The sequence below is a fragment of the Cibotium barometz genome, chromosome 24 (assembly GCF_041138505.1).
Source record: "Cibotium barometz isolate CiBa-2024 chromosome 24, ASM4113850v1, whole genome shotgun sequence".
Lineage (NCBI taxonomy): Eukaryota > Viridiplantae > Streptophyta > Polypodiopsida > Cyatheales > Cibotiaceae > Cibotium > Cibotium barometz.
The window spans coordinates 26,962,542-26,986,444 of NC_141069.1; the positions used below are offsets into that span (position 1 = coordinate 26,962,542).

Genomic DNA, 23,903 nt, shown 5'->3' on the forward strand with positions numbered 1-23,903 from the left:
ATAAATTTTTTCCTTATCGTACGATAAAATACGTTGTTTTAAAAAAATACTTATGAACTTAGGTATTTCCAAGTCCAAATATGGAGTATTTTAGAAAGGAGGGAAGCATCATAGTACAGAGGAAGCTCAAACAGCCATAGATAAGCAAAAGAAAGACCATTACATACCAAAAAATATATTTTCTTTTGGGAAAAAAAAATTTGAAAAAAAAACATTTTTTTTTAAAAAAAAACCTGTACGAGTATGTACGATATCATACAATATAGTATTCCGTACAATATGCCGTCGTGCGTCGTACGGAAACAACCATGCTTAAGAATCATGAAGCAAAGACTCAAGAAAGTGGACAAGCGCTGTCATAAGTTGTCATTCAAGAGTTATGGCCCTTTTCCCATCATCAAGAAGTTAAGTGATGTCGCCATGCAACTCAGATCGCCTGACAGTTGAACGATGCACAACGTCTTCCACATCTCTTGGTTAAAGCCTTATATCGGACCTTCATTACAGAATGTTCTAAAAGAGAAGCAGCTAGAAATGGTTGATGAAGAAGAAGTGATAGAGCCTGAGCAGCTCCTTCTACATCGTTGGAAGCACGGTTCTGGACAAGGACTTTGCCAATTTTATACCAAGTTCAAAGATCAAGGGACCCATGAAGCCATTTAGCTAGATGAAGAATTCTTCCTCAAGTATCCACAGTAATTAACGGACTACCTCGAAGCCATGAACCTGCTGCCAAGCTAAGCAGGAGGGAATGTCACGTGCACCCATGCACTCTCGTACACGGTGACACACTGGCTCATCAACAGTGCAAGAAACATGTACGGAAGTAGTACCCTGATAGGATATTTTGTCATATGCCTTGACCCCTTTGTGAGCCCCAGTCCGGGACATATCAAGCACAAGCTATGTAGATAAGTCTCCCAGCCATAGAGGTCTATCAGGTCAATGTCAAGTCAGTCCTCTTAACCTACTTTGGAGAATTCAGCAGTAGCCGTCATGTAGGTGCATGTAGATGTCAACCTTAGGAATAGAAGTCATTAAAGCCCCAAGGGGGGCAGCCTTGCAAAAAGGTAGTAAATACCTTTAGCCACCAACCAGACCCAGTCGGCAGCCCTTGTGAGGGCCTGGGCAGCAGTCGGCCAGCAGCCAGGAAAGCCCATGCTTAAAACCAGCATTTAATGCTGTGTAAATCCAGTCGTGGCAATTTTAGTAGGCTGACAGCATCATAAACCAGCCGACCAGTACCCCTTGGACACATAAAAAGGCGAGCAGCCATAGTCCATAAAATCATCAGATAAAAACCAAGTTCTCGAGCAACAGTCAAGCATGTGTGCTTAGGCATCTAGCCTTTGCATACTTTCAGCATTCTTTGTGCTCTCAAGCCAAAGGCATCAGAAGCTCAGTCTCTTCCAGAGTCCTCAGCACACCAACCCTCAATCTCGAGCCGGTGTATTCTCTTCGAAGATAGCTTCACAATTTGCCTACAGCTTATGCATAGTTCTTCCCAGCGTTTGGTCACTTTGTCCTTGCGTTTGGCGGTCAATTGGTCAGTTTGTCCGCTCAGTCTTGTGGACACAGTTCAGCTTTTATTCAGTTCTCCAAAAGAAATAAAGCAAATACTCCTTGCAGGGGGGGCCTTTAGTGGGTAATTTGGGACCCCTTCTAGTGTCGTCTCGACTACATCTTTCAAATTCATGTATGATGTTTAAAGGACTGCTAAAGATTTACTAAACTCGGGTTCCAATGTAGTGACTGCGTGCTCCAATGAGAGGTGGGAGAATTGCTTGAGAGACGACTACTTCGACGGAATTCATCATCAACTACTTTGTTTGGTATCTGTATTCATGCCTGGTGCTTAACCCACTTGGAGAACAAGCATTTAGGCCATCTGAGGATTAGGGCATGTTAAGTCATTTCATTTAGAAGCATATATAACCTAAAGGCATTTCAGCAGAGGTACGAAGGCTCTAAGCCAGCCCTTGGGGAGCACCCTATGAAACTTGGGGCTTGTAGGCACCATGGGCCACATTCAAGAGGCTTACCAAGGCTTTAGCAGCCAGTCAGCAGCCCTTAAAGGCCTAGAAACCCAGTCGGGCAGGCAGCTTCAGTCGGCCAGCACCAAATGCACCTGTGGAAATGTGCCAGTATTTAATGCTAATTACAATTTATGTCCACCCCCACCACCATGGAACCCATTGACTAAAGGTCCAAGCTCATCAACAGCATTGCAGCATGGTATTTTTGGTGTGTGATTTTGGTGTGTGATGCACATCAACACCATTGAGGGCATAGCCACTCCCTTGGCGGAGTATATCACATCCATGTGGACAGACCTCATACACTCTTTGTGGCCGTTGGGAGTGCCTCAAACAACTAGTTCACAAGTCATGCAGGAGCACTGCCCAGCCCTTCTTCAGGACCCTTCCTCACCTAGGGCAACAGAGGTAGCACTTGGCACTACAGGCCCCTAGTGTGACTTCCTTCACCCCACCCCTGATGTAGTCTTATAAGCGACCAGCCTTGTGGGAGCACCCCCTCCTCTTGTATAGTTTTTCTCCTCCATAGGGCTTGCATCTGCCCTTCTGCAGATGTTAAATGTTTCCACTAATAGAATGATATTTTCTCCAAGCCTTAAAAAAATAAAAATACTTACTCATGCCAGAGAGTACAATGAGTTAATACCAAAAGCACACCTTCAAGGGCAGCATAGAAGGTCCAGTTTGAGCTACAGCAGCTCAAGGCCCAAATCAAGGCAGCTTCTGTGGGCCTACTAAACAAGAAGGATAATACAATCACTAATATATGAGTTTGAAAAGGCATTCCATGCTCTAGTAAACTGCTTATTAAACTCTTGTCGTTATGCCTTGACATCATTTAAAAAAGGGGTTGTCACACTTCCAATGATGCTTATGGAGATGCATGTATGCAATGACATTAGGTTTTTAATCTTAATTTTCCTCTTGAGAAAGATTCCAAAGAATACCTTTTACAATGCAAAAGCTCTAAAAAATTAAACCTAGTACAAGTACATAAATGCAATGACTTTTGAGCCACATCAAGCAAGTAACATTACCTTCCACTAAGCGTTGCAAAAGCGGATGCAGCCTTCCATTTTCTGCCATTTGCCGCACACTTTGGTCACAGCTTTCTAAATTCTCTAGAGTTTGGTCTGCTTTTTGGACAGTGTTCACATTATCTGAATGGCTACTGACAGTTTTCACAAGCATCAATATTGCTCCATTCATTGAGACGATCTTCTCACACAATGGATGGAATTTAGAAAGCTCATACAGAAGAAACACTGCCTCCTCTCTTTCCTTCAAAATCTCACGAGACAAACATTTGACACAACTTCGAATGGCATCTGTGTCCCCAATAGCTTCCTGAAATAACAATTTCTCTCTCTCTCTCTCTCTCTCTCTCTCTCTCTCTCTCTCTCATAGCTCTAGCATTTGTTTTCTTTTGTACCACGATGAGATTACATGGACACTCTTGTATCAGTTTTGGTCTCACAGACCCATTGGGTCTTTTGAAGATGTTTAATATAACTTTGTTTCTTTCTTTCTTTCTCTCTCTGCGTGTATGGTGTGACCCTAGTGACCCTAGGTGCGTCCTTTCACGCTGTACACAGGAATTTCTCTTTCCCACTATTTCTCTCTTAGCACTGCCCTTCTCTCTCCTTAACACCCTGTTTCGCTGCTTTCTCTCTCTTCCAGGTGGCTTTCCTGCCTATGAGTCCTGGCGTGCTGGTCCTGCTTGCACGCAACAGGCACTTTGCTGGTCACGCCCCTGCCTGGTGCACAACCAGCTCTGCCCATCACTCAGCCCAAGGGCACACCTCTCACCTAGAGCTCGTCAGTCCCCTCTTCGCACATCTCATGCGATCCCCACCCAGCAAGCGAGCTACGTGCCTAAGCCTTTCTGTTTTTTTTTTCTTTAAACATACAATACTCTTTCGCCTTTTCATCAATTTCCCCACAATTTTGGGACCCTAGAAGAGGGTGATTTATGCACATAGGCTGCGTTGGTATACAAGATGTTGAGAGGCTAAAATGTGATAATGTAAAGCTTCAAGAAGGCTGAATTGACCATAGAAATGGGTAAGAAACAGAAAACAACAGACATCCCCCAACAGAATGTCATAATGACCGCAACAATGGAAGAAAAAAAACACTCGGATGATTGAAGTCATGGAAGCCCGAAAAGCAGGAAAATGGGCGGTCTACCGTGATAATAAGGTCATCATGGCAAACGAGCGCCCCGCATGATGACACGGAGTCTATGAGACCATAGATAAACTCCACATGGCTGTATGGATTTGCAACAGCACTTTTTGGTATGACCCGGGAGGCTTTGTAGAGACATACACAGAAGGGATGTTGTTTTTTACAGACTCATCAAAGCCCTCAGAGAGGACTACATATACATAAATGTATATGTATACATATATACATAAATGTATACGTATACATATACATATATGTATACGTATACATATATACATATATGCGTATATGTATATGTATATATATATATATATATATATATATATATATATATATGTACATGTACGTGAACGTGTACACGTATATGCATATATACATATATGCATATATGTATATATGCATATATTTATATGTATATATATATATATATGTACATGTACGTGTACGTGTACGTGTACGTGTACATGTGTACACGTACATGTACATGTATACATATATATATATATATATATGTATATATATATATGTATATATATATATGTATGTATATATATGTATGTATATATGTATACATATATATATATATATGTATGTATATATATGTATGTATATATGTATACATATATATATATATATATATATGTATGTATATATATGTATGTATATATGTATACATATATATATATATATGTATGTATATATGTATACATATATATATATATATGTATGTATATATATGTATGTATATATGTATACATATATGCATATATATGTACATACATATATACATATATATACATATATGTATACGTATATAATATGTATATGTATACGTATATAATATGTATATGTATACATATACATATATGCATATATATATATATATATATATATATATATATATATATGTGTGTGTGTATACATGTACATATGTATACATGTACATGTACGTGTACACGTACATGTACGCGTACACGACGTGTACGTGTACACGTGTACATATACATGTACATGTATACATATACATATACATATACATGTATGCATATATGTATACATGTATACACATATACATATATATATGTATGTATGTATGTATGTATATATCTATACATACACACAAATATATAGATATATATATGTATATATGCATATACATATACATATACATATATATGTGTATACATGTATATGTATATATATGTATATGTATATATATATGTATACATACATATATATATACATATACATATATATATACATATACATATATATATGTATACATATATATACATATACATATATATACATATACATATATATATGTATACATATATTTGTATATATATGTATACATATACACATATATGTATACATATATATATGTATATGTATATATATGTATACATGTATATGTGTACATATATATATATATGTCAGAATTGTGTATGCGGAAGCTTAACACACGCAGTGAGAGAGAGAGAGAAGTTGACGCAGAGAGAGAGAGAGAAGAGTTGACGAACAGCTTGAACTTTATTAGCAATGAACTGATTGAGAAAATACAATGGTGGGCATGGGTATTTATACCCTTATGCTGGAAATGGCCGACCCAAAAGCATGAAATAAATAAATAAATAAATGCCTTTGTTAAACCCTGTTCCCACATGAGGTACAACTTTTAACACCCTCTCTGTAGCTCATAGTGGACATAGATGAAGAAACCAAGTCAATGCAGATGCAACCATGGACACCTCAGTACCGGCCGGATACCGAATACACCTTGGAAAATGCACCAAACAACCTGTCTCCTCAAGGAATGCCATCTTGAGCTTCAGCTGCCACATAGAATAATGAATTGCAGACAACTCCACATCCATGATCCCCCATTCGTTGAACTGCGAACACATCACGTTCAAAAAAAAAAATCCTCTGAACCTTGAACTGTTGACACACGCGCCCAAAATTCTGCTACACACTGAACCAGGAACTCATCCCGTCCATAGTCTGCTACCAATGAACTACGAACACATCATGTCCATAGATTTGTCAAGCTATTCCATGCTAGATGCATGTGCCTTGAACTCCGACACACGGGTCCAAATCACCTGTTTGAGAGCTCAGAATAGCCCTCTCTTCCACTCACGTGCCTCTCTCTGGCTGAAGCATGTGGTGGAACTGTTATACAACTAGAATGCAGAATCCTTAGCCAATGTGTCTTGGACCACATAAGCTCGATTATGGAATTCCAATTCCTTTCTAGTATCACTGTCACAATTGTCTGCCTTCTGTCTTCCTCTAGCTTGGAATGTTTGCTCCGAATCTTCCACTAAGTTGGATGCATACACTTTACCTTGGGACATTAATATTGTCTCATCATCTTCTTTGGAGACTATATCATGTTCCTGAAGAAGCTTTCTTAAGATCAAAGCAACCACCTGTAGACTGGATAACATGATGAATGTTGTGTGGTTCATAGCCAATAGCTCATAATGGATGATCTTTGCCTTCATTGGATATGACTCTAGGATCAAATCCCTATGCGCAAAATCCACTCCATCAAGCTTGTTGTCTTGTTTGATGACCTCGGAGGTGAGCGATGGAAGCGCGATGAATGACTTCTTGGGATTAGAGCACCTTAGGGAAGCTAATGCATAAGCAGTAGTAAGGGCCTCATTGCCGATCCAGCTAAGCACATTGCTACCATAGCGATAGAAAGGGTGGCATTCCCAAGCGCCAGTAGCCTTGTCCTGCCGCCCGGCGCACAAGCTCCTGCTCTGCTGTTCTCGTGAGCCCCTCTACCAGGCCACACAGAGAGCATGCCCGAATGCGCATAGCTCGCTCTCTTAGCCTCTCCTCCAGCGCCCTCCTTATCACACTCTTTCCATCAAAGTGATCTTTACAGCCATGCACCAGCCTGGCCATACTCAGCAGAAACTAAAAAAAAACGCTACACGCGAGCTGCCCTCTTCTTTTGCAGGAGCCTAGCGCTCGACTCGAGCTGCCGCTCCCGTTGAGCCGACTCCACGCTCCACACGAACTGGTGGTCCTAGCGCTCCGTCGTCCTCGCGAGCACCCGACACGCTCTGCCTCCTGCACAGCCTGCGCGCTTGCTCTGCGCTCTTCTCTTTCGTGCCGAGGTCACGAGCTTTCCAGCTGAGAAAACGCAGCCCTTTGCCTTCCTTCTCCTTCTGCTCCTTGCGTACAGCCGAGGATCAAGAGCTCAGCTTTGATACCATGTCAGAATTGTGTATGCGGAAGCTTAACACACGCAGTGAGAGAGAGAGAGAAGTTGACGCAGAGAGAGAGAGAGAAGAGTTGACGAACAGCTTGAACTTTATTAGCAATGAACTGATTGAGAAAATACAATGGTGGGCATGGGTATTTATACCCTTATGCTGGAAATGGCCGACCCAAAAGCATGAAATAAATAAATAAATAAATGCCTTTGTTAAACTCTGTTCCCACATGAGGTACAACTTTTAACATATATATATACATCTACATATATATACATATATACACGTATATGTAGTATGTATATGTATACATATATATACAAATACATATACGTATATATATGTATATGTGTATATATTTGTATATATATGTATATGTATATATATACATATGTATATGTATATGTATATGTATATATGTATATATATATATATATATACATATATGTATATGTGTATATGTATATATATATATATGTATGTACAGAGATATATATATATATATATATATATATATATATATATATATATATGTATGTATGTATATCTGTATATACATTATATATATATATAACATATATATATATATATATATGTATATATATCAGATATACATACATACATACATATATATATATATATATATATATATATATATATATATATATATATATATATATATATATATATATATATACAGATGTACATACATACATATATATATATATATGTGTGTGTGTGTGTGTGTGTGTGTGTGTGTGTGTGTGTGTGTGTATATATATGTATATGTATATGTATATGTATATATACACATATATATATATGTGTATATATACATATACATATATACATATACATATATATATGTATTGTTAGAAGTCATCTCCTGTCTATTTTTATACACGAAGGCCTCTGTTGTGGGTGTGCCCGCCTTGTATAGGTGTTTTATCATTTTTCCTCACTCCCCGTATTTTTTCCCTATTTTTCCCCATTTTTCGGTGGTGTGGATGGATGCCAAATGTTGGCAGGAGCTTCTGGTGGCTGGCAGACTGTCCATTCAGCAGTCGTGTGGCTGGCCGACTGCCTATTCAGCAAGCGTGGAGTTTTTCCTACTGGCCGACTTGCTTTATGCAGTCGTGGAGCTATTTACTGCTGGCCGATTGCTTCATGCAGTCGTGGAGAGCCACTAGCGCTGGCCGACTGCATGCATGGGGCATATAAATAGGCCCCATGCCCCCGCCACTTTATCATTCAGTATTTTGCGGGATCTTGTGTATAGAGAAGAGTTTACACACCTATTTCTCTGTCTCTTGTGCTGTCTATTTTCTGCATTCTACTTGCTCTTGCTAACCCAAGTTTGGTTATCATTTCCGCTGCATATTCTGACATGGTATCAGAGCCCTAGGCTCGTGATAGATCTTGGGAGTTTTTTGAGCAAGAGGGGGATCGTTAGGTTGCTGATTGGTGGACTGTTTTGGACTGTTTGGGAAGAGAAGGTGCAAGAGAAAGGCGGGCTAAGGTGCTGGACAGCCACTTGCAGATTTTAGAGATTTTTTTTCCGACCCACCCACCCTTTTTCAGTTTAATCCCCGCGATGGCAGATTTACTAGAGATGGCTGAGAAGCACGTGAAGATTACGACTCTCCCCACGTTCCCAGTGGACCGTCAGTTGGACGGGTCCAATTACGGCATCTGGAAGGTCATGATGGAGTCTGTGCTGGAGTCATATGACCTTGTTGATTTCATCATCGGGGTTCCACGGCCGGAAGCAGAGGAAGGGGAGTTACTGTCGATGAGGAAGGACTGAGAGGCACAGGCACACATGTGGGATCGTGTCAACGCCAGGGTCCGGTCATTTATTTTCCTCAACTGCACACCACAAGTGATCAATCATGTAAAGCACATGACGCTGGCGAGAGGCATATGGGAGCACTTGGCTTCTCTTTATAACAGGGTATCACCCATGAAACGGATCTCCTTGGAAGTGCAGATGCGGGTTATGAACCCTGCAAAGTCGTCGACGATGCGGGAACATATTAACAAGCTACAGGCCCTTCAGCAGGAAGTCCTACAAGCTGGGAAGGAGATATCATCTGAAGACATGGCCATCACTTTGTTGTCCCACTTGCCTGCTCAGTATTCTGCTTTCTACTCCTCGTTGATTACGAGTGGCAGGCTCAGCACCATTACCTAGGAGGAGCTTGTGCCAATGGTCTTGGACCAAGAGGAACGTTTCACGAACCCTCCTCACAACGGCGGTTCGAAGGCCTTAACTGGCCAACGGTCGAAAGGCCGGAATAACAACAAGGGCAAAGGGAAGGCTTCACGGGAGAAGTCTTCTGATAAGAAGCCTGACTCAGAACGAGAGAAGCTGAAGGCCGAAAGATTCTGCAATGATTGTGGCGAGAAAGGCCACTATTGGAGGAAGTGTCCTAAGCGGACAGGGAAGAGTGCTGATTCCTCAGCCTTAGCTGCAAAGACTCCTGCATTTGTGCACTTAGAGATGATGGACTCCGACGCTTCATCATCTTCGAGCGAGGAGGCAGCTGGCTTCACCGCGAAGGATAGGGAATGGATTCCTGACGGTGGTGCTTCCAGGCACATGACTCCATCCTGTGACTTCTTTCTGGGTCTGAAACGGCAGTCAGGTCGCATCTTTATTGGCGACAACTCCACTATTCCGATACATAGTGAGGGCCAGATGGAGATTATTCCCGACGGCAAGAGGGGCAAGCATGCTTCCCGTGTTCTTTATGTCCCTGCTCTCGGTTTTCATCTTCTGCCAATGCATGAAGTATGCAAGACTGGCTTTCAGGTGGAATTTGAGGAGCATTCAGTTGCTCTACGGGACCGTGATACTGGCCAGGTTGTTTGGGAAGGCGGTGTGGAGAATGGTATCTACAAGCTCTCTGCACTCTCCTCGTTGATCGGTTCTCAGGTCGGAGATTTGTGGCACTTTCGTTTTGGCCACTTAAATGTGGATGCATTGAGGCGAGCTTTCCGAGACCAAATGGTGGTTGGCTTGCCAGATGTTGGTAGTAGGCAAGGGTGCTGCAGTTCTTGCATACGTGGTAAGCAGCACAGGGAATCCTTTCCAAAGCAAGCTTCCAGGCGGGCTTCGAAACCATTGGAGTTGATTCACACTGACTTGTGTGGACCTCAGCAGACACCATCTTTGGGAGGATCTCTCTACTTTATGCTGCTTGTTGATGATTGTACCAGATTCACGTGGGTCTACTTTCTTTCCTAGAAGGACCAAGCTTTTGCACGGTTCAAGGATTGGCACGTGATGGTGGAGAAAGAGTCTGGATTTCAGGTCAAGACTCTCAGGGCTGATAAAGGAGGTGAATTCTCCTCGACTGTATTTCTCAGATTTTGTGCAGATCACGGCATCAAAAGGGAATTGGCCAATACAGGATCGCCTTCGGAGAATGGAGTTGTCGAACGCAAGAACAGGACTGTGGTGGAGATGGCGAGGACCATGCTGGAGCATCGTGATCTTCCTCGTCCACTTTGGGGAGAGGCTGTGGCAACGGCTATCCATACCCCCAACCGATCTCCGACGACTTCAGTACCCCATATGACTCCATTTGAGGCATACTTTGGCAGGAAACCTGATGTCTCGCACTTCCGTGTTTTTGGGAGTGACGCATATGTACATATTCCGAAGAAGCAGAGGGGGAAGCTTGACTCCAAGTCCCGCAAGCTTGTATTTATGGGGTATAATTCTCTTTCCAAGGGATACAGATTGTATGATCCAGACAAGAGCTCACTCAGCATGGTCTCGACATAGATCAACTGCCACCTTTCCAGTATGATATACATGCACCACACATCCAGCTCTCTCACAGTGAGGAACAGAGTCCTTCGACAGGATTTATGGCAGCAATACACTCAAGAGACTTGGATTACACCCAGTCAGCCTCTACTGCCGAAGATGCTATACTACAGAGATCAGTTTATGCGTATCTCAACGGATGGATTCATACAGAGACCTAGATACATGGATGTGTACATGCCTCACAGTGCCGGCGTGGCAATTGGCCAGCTCAGAGTGTCATCACACCAGCTTGAGATTGAGGCAGGTAGGGCAGCACGGATCCCCAGAGCATAGAGGATATGCAAACTATGCCAGGAGGAGGTTGAGAGTGAGGAGCATTATGTATGCAGATGCAGAGCATATAGTGTCATTATGTAATATGCGGAAGCTTCGGAGAAGGATCGGTACTTCAAAACTCAGAAAACAGCACTCTTTTCGCGACGGAATTAACGCACAAACTGAAAGACGATGTGCAGAAAAATAGAGAGAGAAGGGGGAGATGGAGAAGGACACAGTATTGGGTCCCAATTACCCTCTGTAGGGCCCCCACCACGGATGGTGTATTTGCTTTATTAGAATGATGTAAATCTGAAACAAATACAAAGTACTTGACCTTTTCTTGGCTGGAAAACCTGCCCTTGACCTTCAGTCCTTCACCCCTTAGCTTTAGCAATGTTCTTGGCTGTCCTGGCCCTTGGTTGCTTGGAGCTCTTGGTGAATTGTGAGATGCTATGAATGAATTATGACTTGGGCTTTTATACCCCTCATATCATGCAGTCGGCTGGCTTTATGAAGTCCCACGATTGAGTCTTGTAATTAAATGTGTTCACACTTTAATAAAGTGTTTTTCACACCTGTTTGGAGCCTGTCCAGCCTGCGCATGACCCTGGGACAGCCTCCTGGCTGCTGGGCATTCAACGCAGAGGTGTGGGACTGCCCCCCACACCTGGCCGCCTTCTGTTCTAGGGTTTAAACCCTCTGTCGGCTGCCTGTCCAGAGGGTCTGGAGCTGGCCGACTGCCCCTCCAGCCCTTGCCTTGGCTGGTGGGCATAGTCTTGGGCCCTCCTGGCCCCTTGGGGGTGGTTCTACACCTCCCCCAAGCCCATCTAAGTATGCACATGCAAACACCTACACTGGGGTAGCCCTAGGGCCTATGGGCTGGCCCCATCTCTACATGTAACCTACATGCCTACAGAGGCCTGGCATCCAGTTGCAAACCAGATACTCAGCACATCTGACATCATTCCAAAGGGAGACTCACAGCGCGGACTGGCACTGCTTCATGTGCAGGACAATGCACACCTGACCTCGGACGACTGAGATGGATCCCTGGCTGACTCGTCCCGGACTGGGCTCATGTAACGCGCGGAAGCTCTGGGTAGTCTTCTTTCAGCCCTAAACACTCTTGAAGACCTCCTGATGCAAAAACGCACCATGATGCAAAAACGCAGGTAGAGAGAGAGTAGAGAGAGAGAGTGAGTTGTGCTGGAATTTCAGTATATACTATGTACAAAAAAGGTACAAATCCTTGCAGCCATGGGCTGCCTTCATAAAAAGGTTCCTAAACCCTAATTCTGTCCCCTATGGGAACCTAAGTGACCCACACCCCTAGTGGGTGGAATGAGTAAAGCCTTGAGCTTGTGGACCCTTTTATATGAGTCTCTGGACACTTTATGCTGGCCGACTGCTGGTCGGCCAGTTTCATGTCCAACCAATCACTTTATTCCCTGCCCGACTGCTCCTAGTCCTTTGGCTTTGATGCGCATGCTGTCCACCCTCTGCTGACATCAGCCGACATCTCCTCTGGCAGCCAGCACCACTGTCCTCTGCAGCCGACAGCCATCTGATCCATGCTCTGCTCCATGTCCACCTCAGATGAGTCACCTGAAGCTCCTACTTTCTGGTTCTACTGGTTCATAATCTTTATCTGCTTGCCTCTTCTGGATCTAGCCCTAGAAATGTCCATGGCATCTGTGATGCACATGACATCCCCCTCTGCTAAACTTGATGACGGGAATCCAACCTGCTCTTGGATGACTGTCATCATCCCAATCCTATTCCGAAGTCCCTCTGTCATCCATCCATCCTTGGCAAACCTTTTTCTCTGAAACTCCGTTCTGTTCTCCAAACCACTCTGTCTCTGATGAAGATCTATGCATCTGGTCTTCCTCTAGTCCACAATCCATTCCTGCCCTGACTCTGAACACCGTCTTGGTCTTCGTTCCTGGAACTGAGTCTGGCACTCTCACATCACCCTTGGAGGATCAACCTCCCTTGGGACCGTTCCCTTAGAACCCATCTGGCTCACGGAACTGCCATCCCCATCTGGCACTGTGGAACACCACCAACAAACCTCCTGGGAGTTCTTCCCGATCTGTGTTCCCGCCTTGGGCTTCGAATCCGTGTACTTTCCTGTACCTTGGACCTGTACACCATCATCTGGGACTGATTCAGTGTTTAGCTTTGCTGAGCCTGATGCTCTGATACCAATGTAACGCGCGGAAGCTCTGGGTAGTCTTCTTTCAGCCCTAAACACTCTTGAAGACCTCCTGATGCAAAAACGCACCATGATGCAAAAACGCAGGTAGAGAGAGAGTAGAGAGAGAGAGTGAGTTGTGCTGGAATTTCAGTATATACTATGTACAAAAAAGGTACAAATCCTTGCAGCCATGGGCTGCCTTCATAAAAAGGTTCCTAAACCCTAATTCTGTCCCCTATGGGAACCTAAGTGACCCACACCCCTAGTGGGTGGAATGAGTAAAGCCTTGAGCTTGTGGACCCTTTTATATGAGTCTCTGGACACTTTATGCTGGCCGACTGCTGGTCGGCCAGTTTCATGTCCAACCAATCACTTTATTCCCTGCCCGACTGCTCCTAGTCCTTTGGCTTTGATGCGCATGCTGTCCACCCTCTGCTGACATCAGCCGACATCTCCTCTGGCAGCCAGCACCACTGTCCTCTGCAGCCGACAGCCATCTGATCCATGCTCTGCTCCATGTCCACCTCAGATGAGTCACCTGAAGCTCCTACTTTCTGGTTCTACTGGTTCATAATCTTTATCTGCTTGCCTCTTCTGGATCTAGCCCTAGAAATGTCCATGGCATCTGTGATGCACATGACAGCTCACATGGGACCAGTTCACCATCCCAGGTCCTGCACCTTCTGTACAGAATGTCTACGTGGCATCCAAGTGCGGGATGCACGTGACATCCCCTTCTGCTTAACTTGACGGAAGCTGCATAGCCTCCAAATAATCCGTCAATAAAGCCGGATAATCTTCGAAAAATTCTTTGTCGAGCCATACCGCTTCATGAGTTCCTCGGTCCTGAAACTTCGTGAGAAACTGTCGTAGTCTTCGGCCTGAGCCATGCTTGAAACGGTGCAGAAGAATCTGTTCTGGAACCATTACTTCTGCTTCATCAATGATGTCTGGTTCCGCTTCGTCTTTGACTTCTGAAGGGGGTGGACCTGCATATGGCTTTAACCAACTGACATGAAATACATCGTGCATAGTCCAACTCGGAGGTAGCTTTAACTGCATAGACACCTCATTAATCTTTTTCCGGATGGGGAATGGTCCGAAGCTCCTGAAAGACAACTTTGGGCATCGCTTGCCCACCTGCTTTAATCTTTGCTTCATAATCCGAAGATATACCCAATCTCCTTCCGAAAACTTCATGTCCCTTCGGTCTTTATTGGCCTGTCGAGTGTAGGCCTCTTGCGCTTTAGCCAATCTGTCTTTGACGGACTCTAGTATCTCCTGGTAAGACTCCGTCACTCTGTTCGCCTCCGGTACTGAAGACGAGGTCCTGGTTAACAACGACTGGAAAGGCCTTCCAAACGCTGCCTCATATGGAGTCCTGCCAATAGCTGAAGAAAAAGAGTCATTCAGAACAGCTTGAACTAAAGGCAAAAACGATTCCCACTTACCTTGCTGATCGTGGACATAACACTTCAGCACATCAAAGGCCAACTGGTTGTATATCTCTGTCTGGCCATCTGTCTGTGGGTGGAATGCACTGGAAAAATTCAACTTAGTACCAAAATTATCAAACAATGCCCTCCAAAAATGACTGGTAAACTTGGCATCTCGGTCTGACACTATGGTCCTAGGAATCCCACCAATCGGGTACCAATGCCGAATGAAAAGCTGGGCAACATTCTCGGCGGTCACATTGGCCCTGCAAGGAATAAGCATCACAAATTTGCTGAATCTGTCAACAATAGTCAAACACTGTGTATTACGCTTACTCGGACTGGGAGGCAGATTTGTGACAAAGTCCATCGAAATGTCTTGGAAAGGACCCTCCGGAATTGGCAAAGGCTGTAACAACCCTATTTTCTTTCCACGAGGAGCTTTCACCTTTTGACAAATGTCACAGCGTTGTACATAAGTAAACACATCACGCCTCATCTTTGGCCAATAGTATTGCCGTTCTAACTTCTCCAGAGTCGAATTCATGCCCCTATGACCACCTGTAATGGCGTCATGGGCATCATGGAGAAGAGCTGCCCGGAAGGATTTCATGACACACAGTCGGCCTTTGTAGTAAAGCCAACCATCGCGTATCAGAAAATGGCATGGTCCTGTGGCATCCAATGCCTGTTCCCACTGTGTACCGAATTCCTCGGAATCCGCGTACGTGTGCTTCATGTCTTCTAGTCCTGTACCAACAAGGTCTAGTCTAGTGGTCTGAATCGTAGATACTTGTCCCTTCCTGCTCAAAGCATCGGCCACTGGATTGGCCTTTCCTGGAAGGTACTCAATCATGCCACCAAACTGCTGGAATATCTGACTCCAGCGGTGCTGTCGATCACTCCACTGTGCACTAGGCATCGTCTGAATCCAGCGCAATGCCTGATGGTCAGTGCGAACCTCGAAGTCACGGCCATACAGAAAATGTTTCCAATGTTTCAAGGCCTGAATGACTGCTAGGAGTTCACGATCGTAGACTGAGTAATTCTTTTCGGCGGGCAGTAACTTACGAGACATGTAAGCTACTGGATGACCATTCTGTTGCAATACACCTCCAATTGCGATGTTACTCGCATCGGTGATCACCTGAAATGGTTCGTCCCACGAGGCAAGGGCTAGACAAGGCGCTTCAGACAAAGCCACCTTGAGGTTCTGGAATGCCTCCAACGCTCGTGGAGTCATTCGAATCTTTTGCCTCCTTGTTTTCACTCCCTTTAGCAGATCGGTGAGGTCTGCCGAGAGATCAGAAAACCTGTCAATGTGGGTGGAATATGCCTGGCATATACCCACAAATGATCTAATGTCATAAGCAGTCTGAGGTACTTCCCAGTTAACAATCTCGGCCACTTTAGCCGGATCAAGTCGAATGCCTTCGGCACTGATTATATATCCCAAGTAATGTACCTGGAACAGATAAAATTCTGACTTCTTTTCATTGATATAGAGCTCGTTGCTTTCCAGCAACTTAAGGACTTTCTCCACATCAATGTCATGCTGCTCAACTGTAGCTGAAAATATGAGTATGTCGTCCAGAAATATGAACACACACACTCCAATCAACTCCCGGAAAATACGCATCATCATGCGGTTAAATGTAGCTGGGGCGTTCGTCAAACCAAATGGCATGACCACAAATTCATAGTGGGCCTGTTCTGTACGGAAAGCTGTCTTGGGGATGTCCCCCTCAACAATCCGAACCTGGTGGTACCCACTCTTTAAATCCAATTTAGAGAACACCTTAGCTCCATTCAGCCTCTCGAGAATATAGTCAATTCGAGGCATCGGGAATCTGCTCTTGATAGTCAGCTTGTTGAGTGCACGATAATCGACACACAACCGAGAAGACCCATCTTTCTTCTTGACAAATAAGATCGGTGCTGCAAATGGCGACACGCTGGGACGGATGAAGCCAGCTTGCAACAATTCTTGGAGTTGGCGGTCCAACTCCGATTCCATTGCCTTAGAAAGGCGATACGGAAACTTGCTCGGGGGTTCCGAGCCTGGGAGGAGGTCAATCTTGTGATCCTCCGGTCTGGACGGGGGAAGCTGGGGAGGGAGACTGTCCCGAAGAAAAATCTTCTGGAACTTTTCATGGAGAACCGAGTACTTCTCGGAAGCACGGGCCACCGTCTGGGCTGTCTGGATGTAAATCATCGCACACTGTGCGCCTTTCCTGACTGCTCTCTTAGCCTGCAAGTGGCTTATGAGCGGAAAGTTTGGAATACCTGGCTCACACTTAATGGTCACAGGGGTGTTTGACACATTCCGATCAATCTGGAACGTGTGCTTGTCCCACTTGACATCAGGGAGAAACTTGTGAAACCACTGGATACCCAAAATTATGTCTGCTCCTACAAGAGGGGCAACCATAAAGTCACGCACAAACTCTATGCCCTGAATTACTAACTTAGCACCTAGAGCTTCATACTTGACGCTCGTTGTCATACCTGTGCTAAATCCCTCAACTTGTTTGTCCACCGGAGTGAGCTCGAAGCGGGCACGCCTAGCGGCCTCTTCCGTGATCATATCCTCCGTGCTGCCGCTGTCAAACAAGACAACGACTCTCTGGCCACCTATGTAGCCAAAGGACTTGAGCAATTCGTTGCGCTCATACTCCTGGTCATGGGCGCCCTTCTGCTTATCTTCGAGCTCCCGGCTAATAATTGCTCCAACTGAAGCACCGGGGGTGGAAGAACTAGGGGTAGCCACTGGGGTCTGTGTGGGAGCTGTGCTCACCACGGAAGCTGTGGAGGCGGCGGCGGGCTTTGGAGGCTTCTTCGGACAATCCCGAGAAGTATGTCCTTTTGTGTGACAAAAGTAACATCTACCCTCCTTCCTGTACTGAGCAAGCTCCTCAGCACTCAACTTGCCACCTGTCTTGCCTGCCTCCACTTTCTGGTCTGGAGTAAGCTTAGACGCATTGTTCGAGTTCTTGGAGCCAGAGGCTCCCGGGCTCTGTCCTGGGGAAGACCCCGTCTGGTTCTGGCTTTTGCCCCCCGAGGCGTTAGCCTTGGGAGAAGCCGGCTGGGAAGTCTTGGGCTTGCCACCATTGTGTTTCATTTCGGCACTCTGCGCAAGCGAGAGTGCGTCCTCAAAGGTGGCTGGTCTAAACATACGCACCTCCCATTGGATTTGCGTGTCCAGGCCATACAAAAACTGCCCTTTCTTGTCCGCATCAGATAAGCCTAATTGTAGACACAAGGTCGAAATTCTATTGGCAAACTGAAGGACTGGTTGCGCGTTCTGACGCGCTCCCCTGAACTCGTCTTCGAGTCGCTCAAGGTAGTGGGGCGGTAAAAACCGCTGCTTAAGGTCACGGACGAACTCGTCCCACCCATAAGCTGCCATACCTGATCTGGTGTGGGCATGAGCCCACTGAGTCCACCAAGGAATGGCCTCACCTTCCAAATACCAACTGGCTAAGATCACTTTGTCAATATCTGTTTTCCTAACTGCGGCAAAGTAAGCTTCAAATTGATGTAACCATGAATACAGAGTAGTGGGATCGAGTTTACCATTATACTTACTGAAGTTCATTTTCTCGGGAAAATGATTCGAGGGCGCCGCCGGTGTCAATCTGGCGTCCAAAGCTCGGAGGTAACGCTCGTGTTCTACTCGTCGCATGGCTTCGTCTTCGCGTTGTCGAATCTCCAATGCCCGTATCTGCATCTCAAGCAAGGAGCTTGACTGCGGCTGTGACCCCTCGAGAGGGTCCCTGTGACGAGGATCTGGTATCTGGGGTACGGAAGGAGAGGGAGGAGGAGATGGAAAACGCGACGCTGGAGAGCGAGAACGCTCCTCCAGAGCCAAAATCCGCGCCTTCTGCTCGTCCAACTTGGTTGTCTGGTCTGCGATTGCTCGCATCATCTGCTGGAACATGTCTTGGACACTCAAGCCGGGTGCCCTAGCTGGGCTGCCTGGTGCACTCTGGTCCCATGGTTCTGGTTCTCTCTCGTCGCCAAAGCTCGCCATAGCGGGAATAAGCAGTTCCTTTCCGGAACGCAATCTGACCATCCACTATCTGTGTGGGAGACTTCCGGAGGCTTCCGGAGGCTAAAAACCAACCGTCCTTCGAGGGACAGGAGTCACTCCGAAAGGGGTAGTCCACCGGCGTCTAAAAACCAACCACACGAGCGAAAAAATTTTCTGGTTTTCTTTGCTGAATCTTCGTCCTTGAAGTAGGCTCTGATACCACTGTAATATGCGGAAGCTTCGGAGAAGGATCGGTACTTCAAAACTCAGAAAACAGCACTCTTTTCGCGACGGAATTAACGCACAAACTGAAAGACGATGTGCAGAAAAATAGAGAGAGAAGGGGGAGATGGAGAAGGACACAGTATTGGGTCCCAATTACCCTCTGTAGGGCCCCCACCACGGATGGTGTATTTGCTTTATTAGAATGATGTAAATCTGAAACAAATACAAAGTACTTGACCTTTTCTTGGCTGGAAAACCTGCCCTTGACCTTCAGTCCTTCACCCCTTAGCTTTAGCAATGTTCTTGGCTGTCCTGGCCCTTGGTTGCTTGGAGCTCTTGGTGAATTGTGAGATGCTATGAATGAATTATGACTTGGGCTTTTATACCCCTCATATCATGCAGTCGGCTGGCTTTATGAAGTCCCACGACTGAGTCTTGTAATTAAATGTGTTCACACTTTAATAAAGTGTTTTTCACACCTGTTTGGAGCCTGTCCAGCCTGCGCATGACCCTGGGACAGCCTCCTGGCTGCTGGGCATTCAACGCAGAGGTGTGGGACTGCCCCCCACACCTGGCCGCCTTCTGTTCTAGGGTTTAAACCCTCTGTCGGCTGCCTGTCCAGAGGGTCTGGAGCTGGCCAACTGCCCCTCCAGCCCTTGCCTTGGCTGGTGGGCATAGTCTTGGGCCCTCCTGGCCCCTTGGGGGTGGTTCTACACCTCCCCCAAGCCCATCTAAGTATGCACATGCAAACACCTACACTGGGGTAGCCCTATGGGCTGGCCCCATCTCTACATGTAACCTACATGCCTACAGAGGCCTGGCATCCAGTTGCAAACCAGATACTCAGCACATCTGACATCATTCCAGAGGGAGACTCACAGCGCGGACTGGCACTGCTTCATGTGCAGGACAATGCACACCTGACCTCGGACGACTGAGATGGATCCCTGGCTGACTCGTCCCGGACTGGGCTCACATGGGACCAGTTCACCATCCCAGGTCCTGCACCTTCTGTACAGAATGTCTACGTGGCATCCAAGTGCGGGATGCACGTGACACATTAGCGAGAGATACACCACCATCTTCAGTGGACATCCCTCACTCCGCCAGATCATGGAGTCCGCAGACCAGCGCAGATTTGGCCAGTTCTTGTTAGAGACACAGCGCCACAAAGAGACACTGATACGGACTCATACCACAGGGAGAGGTGGGCAACAGCTCCAGCTCACTGATTTCTTCCAGAGATCTATCCTAGTGCCTACCCTGACACAGGAGGGGGTTACACTTCAGCGCGATGCGGACCTCCGAGCCAGACGGAGACCGAGAGCACCAAGCTACCAGACTCCCAGACTACATCAGAGGGAGATCACAGAGATACGGGCTCGACATCAACACCATATCCAAGAGCGGCTAGCTCACTTACACTCACACCCAGAGATCATGCTCCGAGATATTTTTGCCTCGCCATCGCCTATGTATCACATATTACACCCCCATTATGGTACTGGTTGGAGCTAGACAAATCTACATTGCATTCTTGTATACCCTACGCATATAGGTTGCATACTAAGCCTCTGGCAGTAGTGCTCCATCCATCACACCCCCCCACTAGCTCAGTACTTTCATACTTTATTTCATGTTCATTTTGTCCTTTTTTTTATGGACATCCAAAAGACATTGACAGTTGTACATTGATTTGTCTCATAGGTCAAGTTCGGCCTCTAGTAGACGTTAATACAGCTTTCTTTCTTTCTCAAGAGAGGACATGCACAATATGCACCAGAGGAGTAGTAGAGAATGAGGCCCATTATATGTTCATTTACCCGGTTTACTACAAGACACGGGGGAGATTCCACTACCTCTCCCTAGAAGGATTCGGACCACTCACACGGGTGATACAGTTTGAGGATCAAAGGTGCTTGGGCATGTACTTGATGGAGCTCAAACGACACAGGGATGTAGTGTTGAGGCAACATGCTAAGAGACAGCCCCGGCTCCGACAGGACACCTCACAGAGAGCCATCACAGATTTCTTTGTAGTACACACATCCACATTGGAACCCACTGCCCACAACAATTCCTCTACTATGACATCAAAGCACACCACCCGTACCCACGCTCCAGCTCCACGCCCCAGAGGAGTTCTTAGCGTGAGCTTGATCCATTCTGCGAGCCAGATGTCCCCGACCCAGAGCATCAGGTCCCTCCACGACACAGAGACATATTCATGAGGTTCTCCACTGACATGACGCGCTCCCATCACAGAGGCCTGACATTCATTCCACCATCAGATCGGTTTTGGCCGAGGCGGGTATTGTCATTAGCTAATCACAGCATATCTCACTCTACACAGGATCATCTGTTGATCACAGGTACTGTCAAATGTTTTCATTTTACTTTTTCTTTCAGTATATCCATGGTACCATTGTATTACTTTTGGTCTCATAGGCCCTTGGGGTCTTCCATAGACGTTAATATAGCTCTCTCTCTCTCTCTCCCTCTCTCTCTCTCTCTCTCTCTCTCTCTCAACACGTTCCGAGAGAAAGTTACCTTGTTATCATCTTCATCTTCTGCAAGAATACGCAGTGTTGCAAGGGCTAAGCACCGCACATTCTCTCCATGCTTCAAACAATCAACAATCAGGGGTATAAGGCCAGCAATTCTTGCTTTGAGTTTATTGAACTTGTTTTTCATGCACACAGTTTGTATGGCATTCAAGCCATCAATCATGTCCTGCTGAGAGTCTGAAGTAAGTAAATCCCTGGCATTATCAAGTCGAGCAACCTCATTCCTTGCAGTCCATTCTTCAATTGTATGTCGAAGGGCTATGCTGGGCTTCAACACAGTACTCTCCAGCTCCTTTCCAGTCATAGGGCAAACAGGGTGCCTGCCATTCACATCACACTCCCGGAACCATATCTCAATGGCACTCCGTTCATAGGTCTGGCCATTCTCCAGCGTAACAGGGTCCCGCATAATTGTCTTGGTTAAAGGGCATACAAAAGCATCATAAATCGGCTCTACACGCTTCTGCTCTCGGAAACGACCACTGTCATCTGAAAGACTTAATGAGTCATTGCTTTGGGCTGCCCAGTTGTGGACCATGTTTGCTTGCATATCCATCATTTGCAAAGCTTATAACTCAGTTGTACCACATGTATCAGTACTAAGGAACCTTACAAGGGACTATGGTTCGGTCTAGCAGCAGTTGAGCTATGTCTAGCAACAACCCTTGCTGCATCCATGGGTCATCCTGTCAGTGACTGGCCGGTGCATGTCAGTGTATTACTGCATGTACAACAAATGCCTTCAAAAGATCCTGTATAAAAGCCGAGGCATTCGCATCACACATCAGTGCCTACAAACTCTCAAATATGGCAGGCAAAGCTATCTGCAGTCCAATACATAAAGAAGCAATCTGCTTCGGTTAGCACGGCACAACTAACAAAACCTAAATTGGGAGCTTTTTAAACACACATTGAGCTAACAAGGTCAAATCAAGTGCCCTCAAGACACTGGAAATGGTCATTTAAATGAGCTTCATGCAAAGGCAACACTGAAAGATTACCTTACATTCTTCCCATTGAAATGATTCGACAGACTAAGCGCTACCCGCAAGCTTTACCGTGGGCGCGAGCAGGTTTTGTACGCCATGTCTAAAAATTAAGAAACGCTGATTAGATAGATCACCGAGGTATTGTTTGGAAACTTTATTCATGTGTGTGCCTTTTTCTTGAGTTTCTAAGAAAAATTGAATCGTTTTTCCTTTTTATTATTGAGTTTTCTACACACTGGACCACACCCACCATCAAGTTAGAGTAGTGTGTTTGTTGGACACTTTATTCATGTGCTTTGCTTTTCCTTGGGTTTCTTGGAAAATTTGAATAGTATTTTCTATTTATTTTTGATTTTTCTACACACTACACTATACCCACCATCATCTTTTATTTTCTAAAGAAATGAAAAACGAGCAAGATTATTATTACGGCCCATCGAACAGGTGTGCACTTCAAGAAGCCTGTCCAAGCTCTATAGGTGGCCAAGATTCGCAGCATGGAGTCTCTGTAAAGCCCCTTAATTATAAATTTTATGTTTATATTTTTCTTTTCCCATATCATGAAGTTTCCAAGCTGATTATGAACGCTCACCTTGTTGGTACAAATCAATTATACAAAGTTTATGAGACTACATGATCAAGGTAGGACACAAACATGTGACTTACCATACTTAAAGTTTGAAGGAAAGAAAGTGCCACAAAGTTTCACAAGGCTATTTCTCACTTCTAACCACAAAATATAGTAGGAATAAAAATGCCCTTGTCAACTCCTTCCTTTTTTTTGTAAATGCATCCATCGCAATTCAAGGATGTGTGGATCAAGTAAGGTCTTTTAAATTGGGGCAAAAACAATAGAGATAAACCACTCCTTGAAAGTTATTGTAGACAAGCT

At 45.3% G+C, this 23,903-nt stretch overlaps 1 protein-coding gene across 2 annotated transcripts in view; it reads right to left on the reverse strand.

Moving 5' to 3' along the window:
• The window catches only part of LOC147625097 (U-box domain-containing protein 44-like), a 47,192-nt gene extending 23,927 nt beyond the window's left edge, over nucleotides 1-23,265 (reverse strand). Inside the window, exons 1-3 of one of the 2 annotated variants that reach the window (XM_086818362.1) lie at nucleotides 23,024-23,265; nucleotides 22,006-22,774; nucleotides 3,074-3,383 (exon numbers count right to left, since the gene is read on the reverse strand). In XM_086818362.1, coding sequence (XP_086674488.1) covers nucleotides 3,074-3,383; nucleotides 22,006-22,581 — 886 coding nt within the window. In that variant the 5' untranslated portion in view covers nucleotides 22,582-22,774; nucleotides 23,024-23,265. Of the gene's footprint in view, nucleotides 1-3,073; nucleotides 3,384-22,005; nucleotides 22,847-23,023 lie in introns of both variants that reach the window. The other variant, XM_086818361.1, reaches the window with a different exon arrangement.
• Nucleotides 23,266-23,903: the final 638 nt, after the last annotated feature.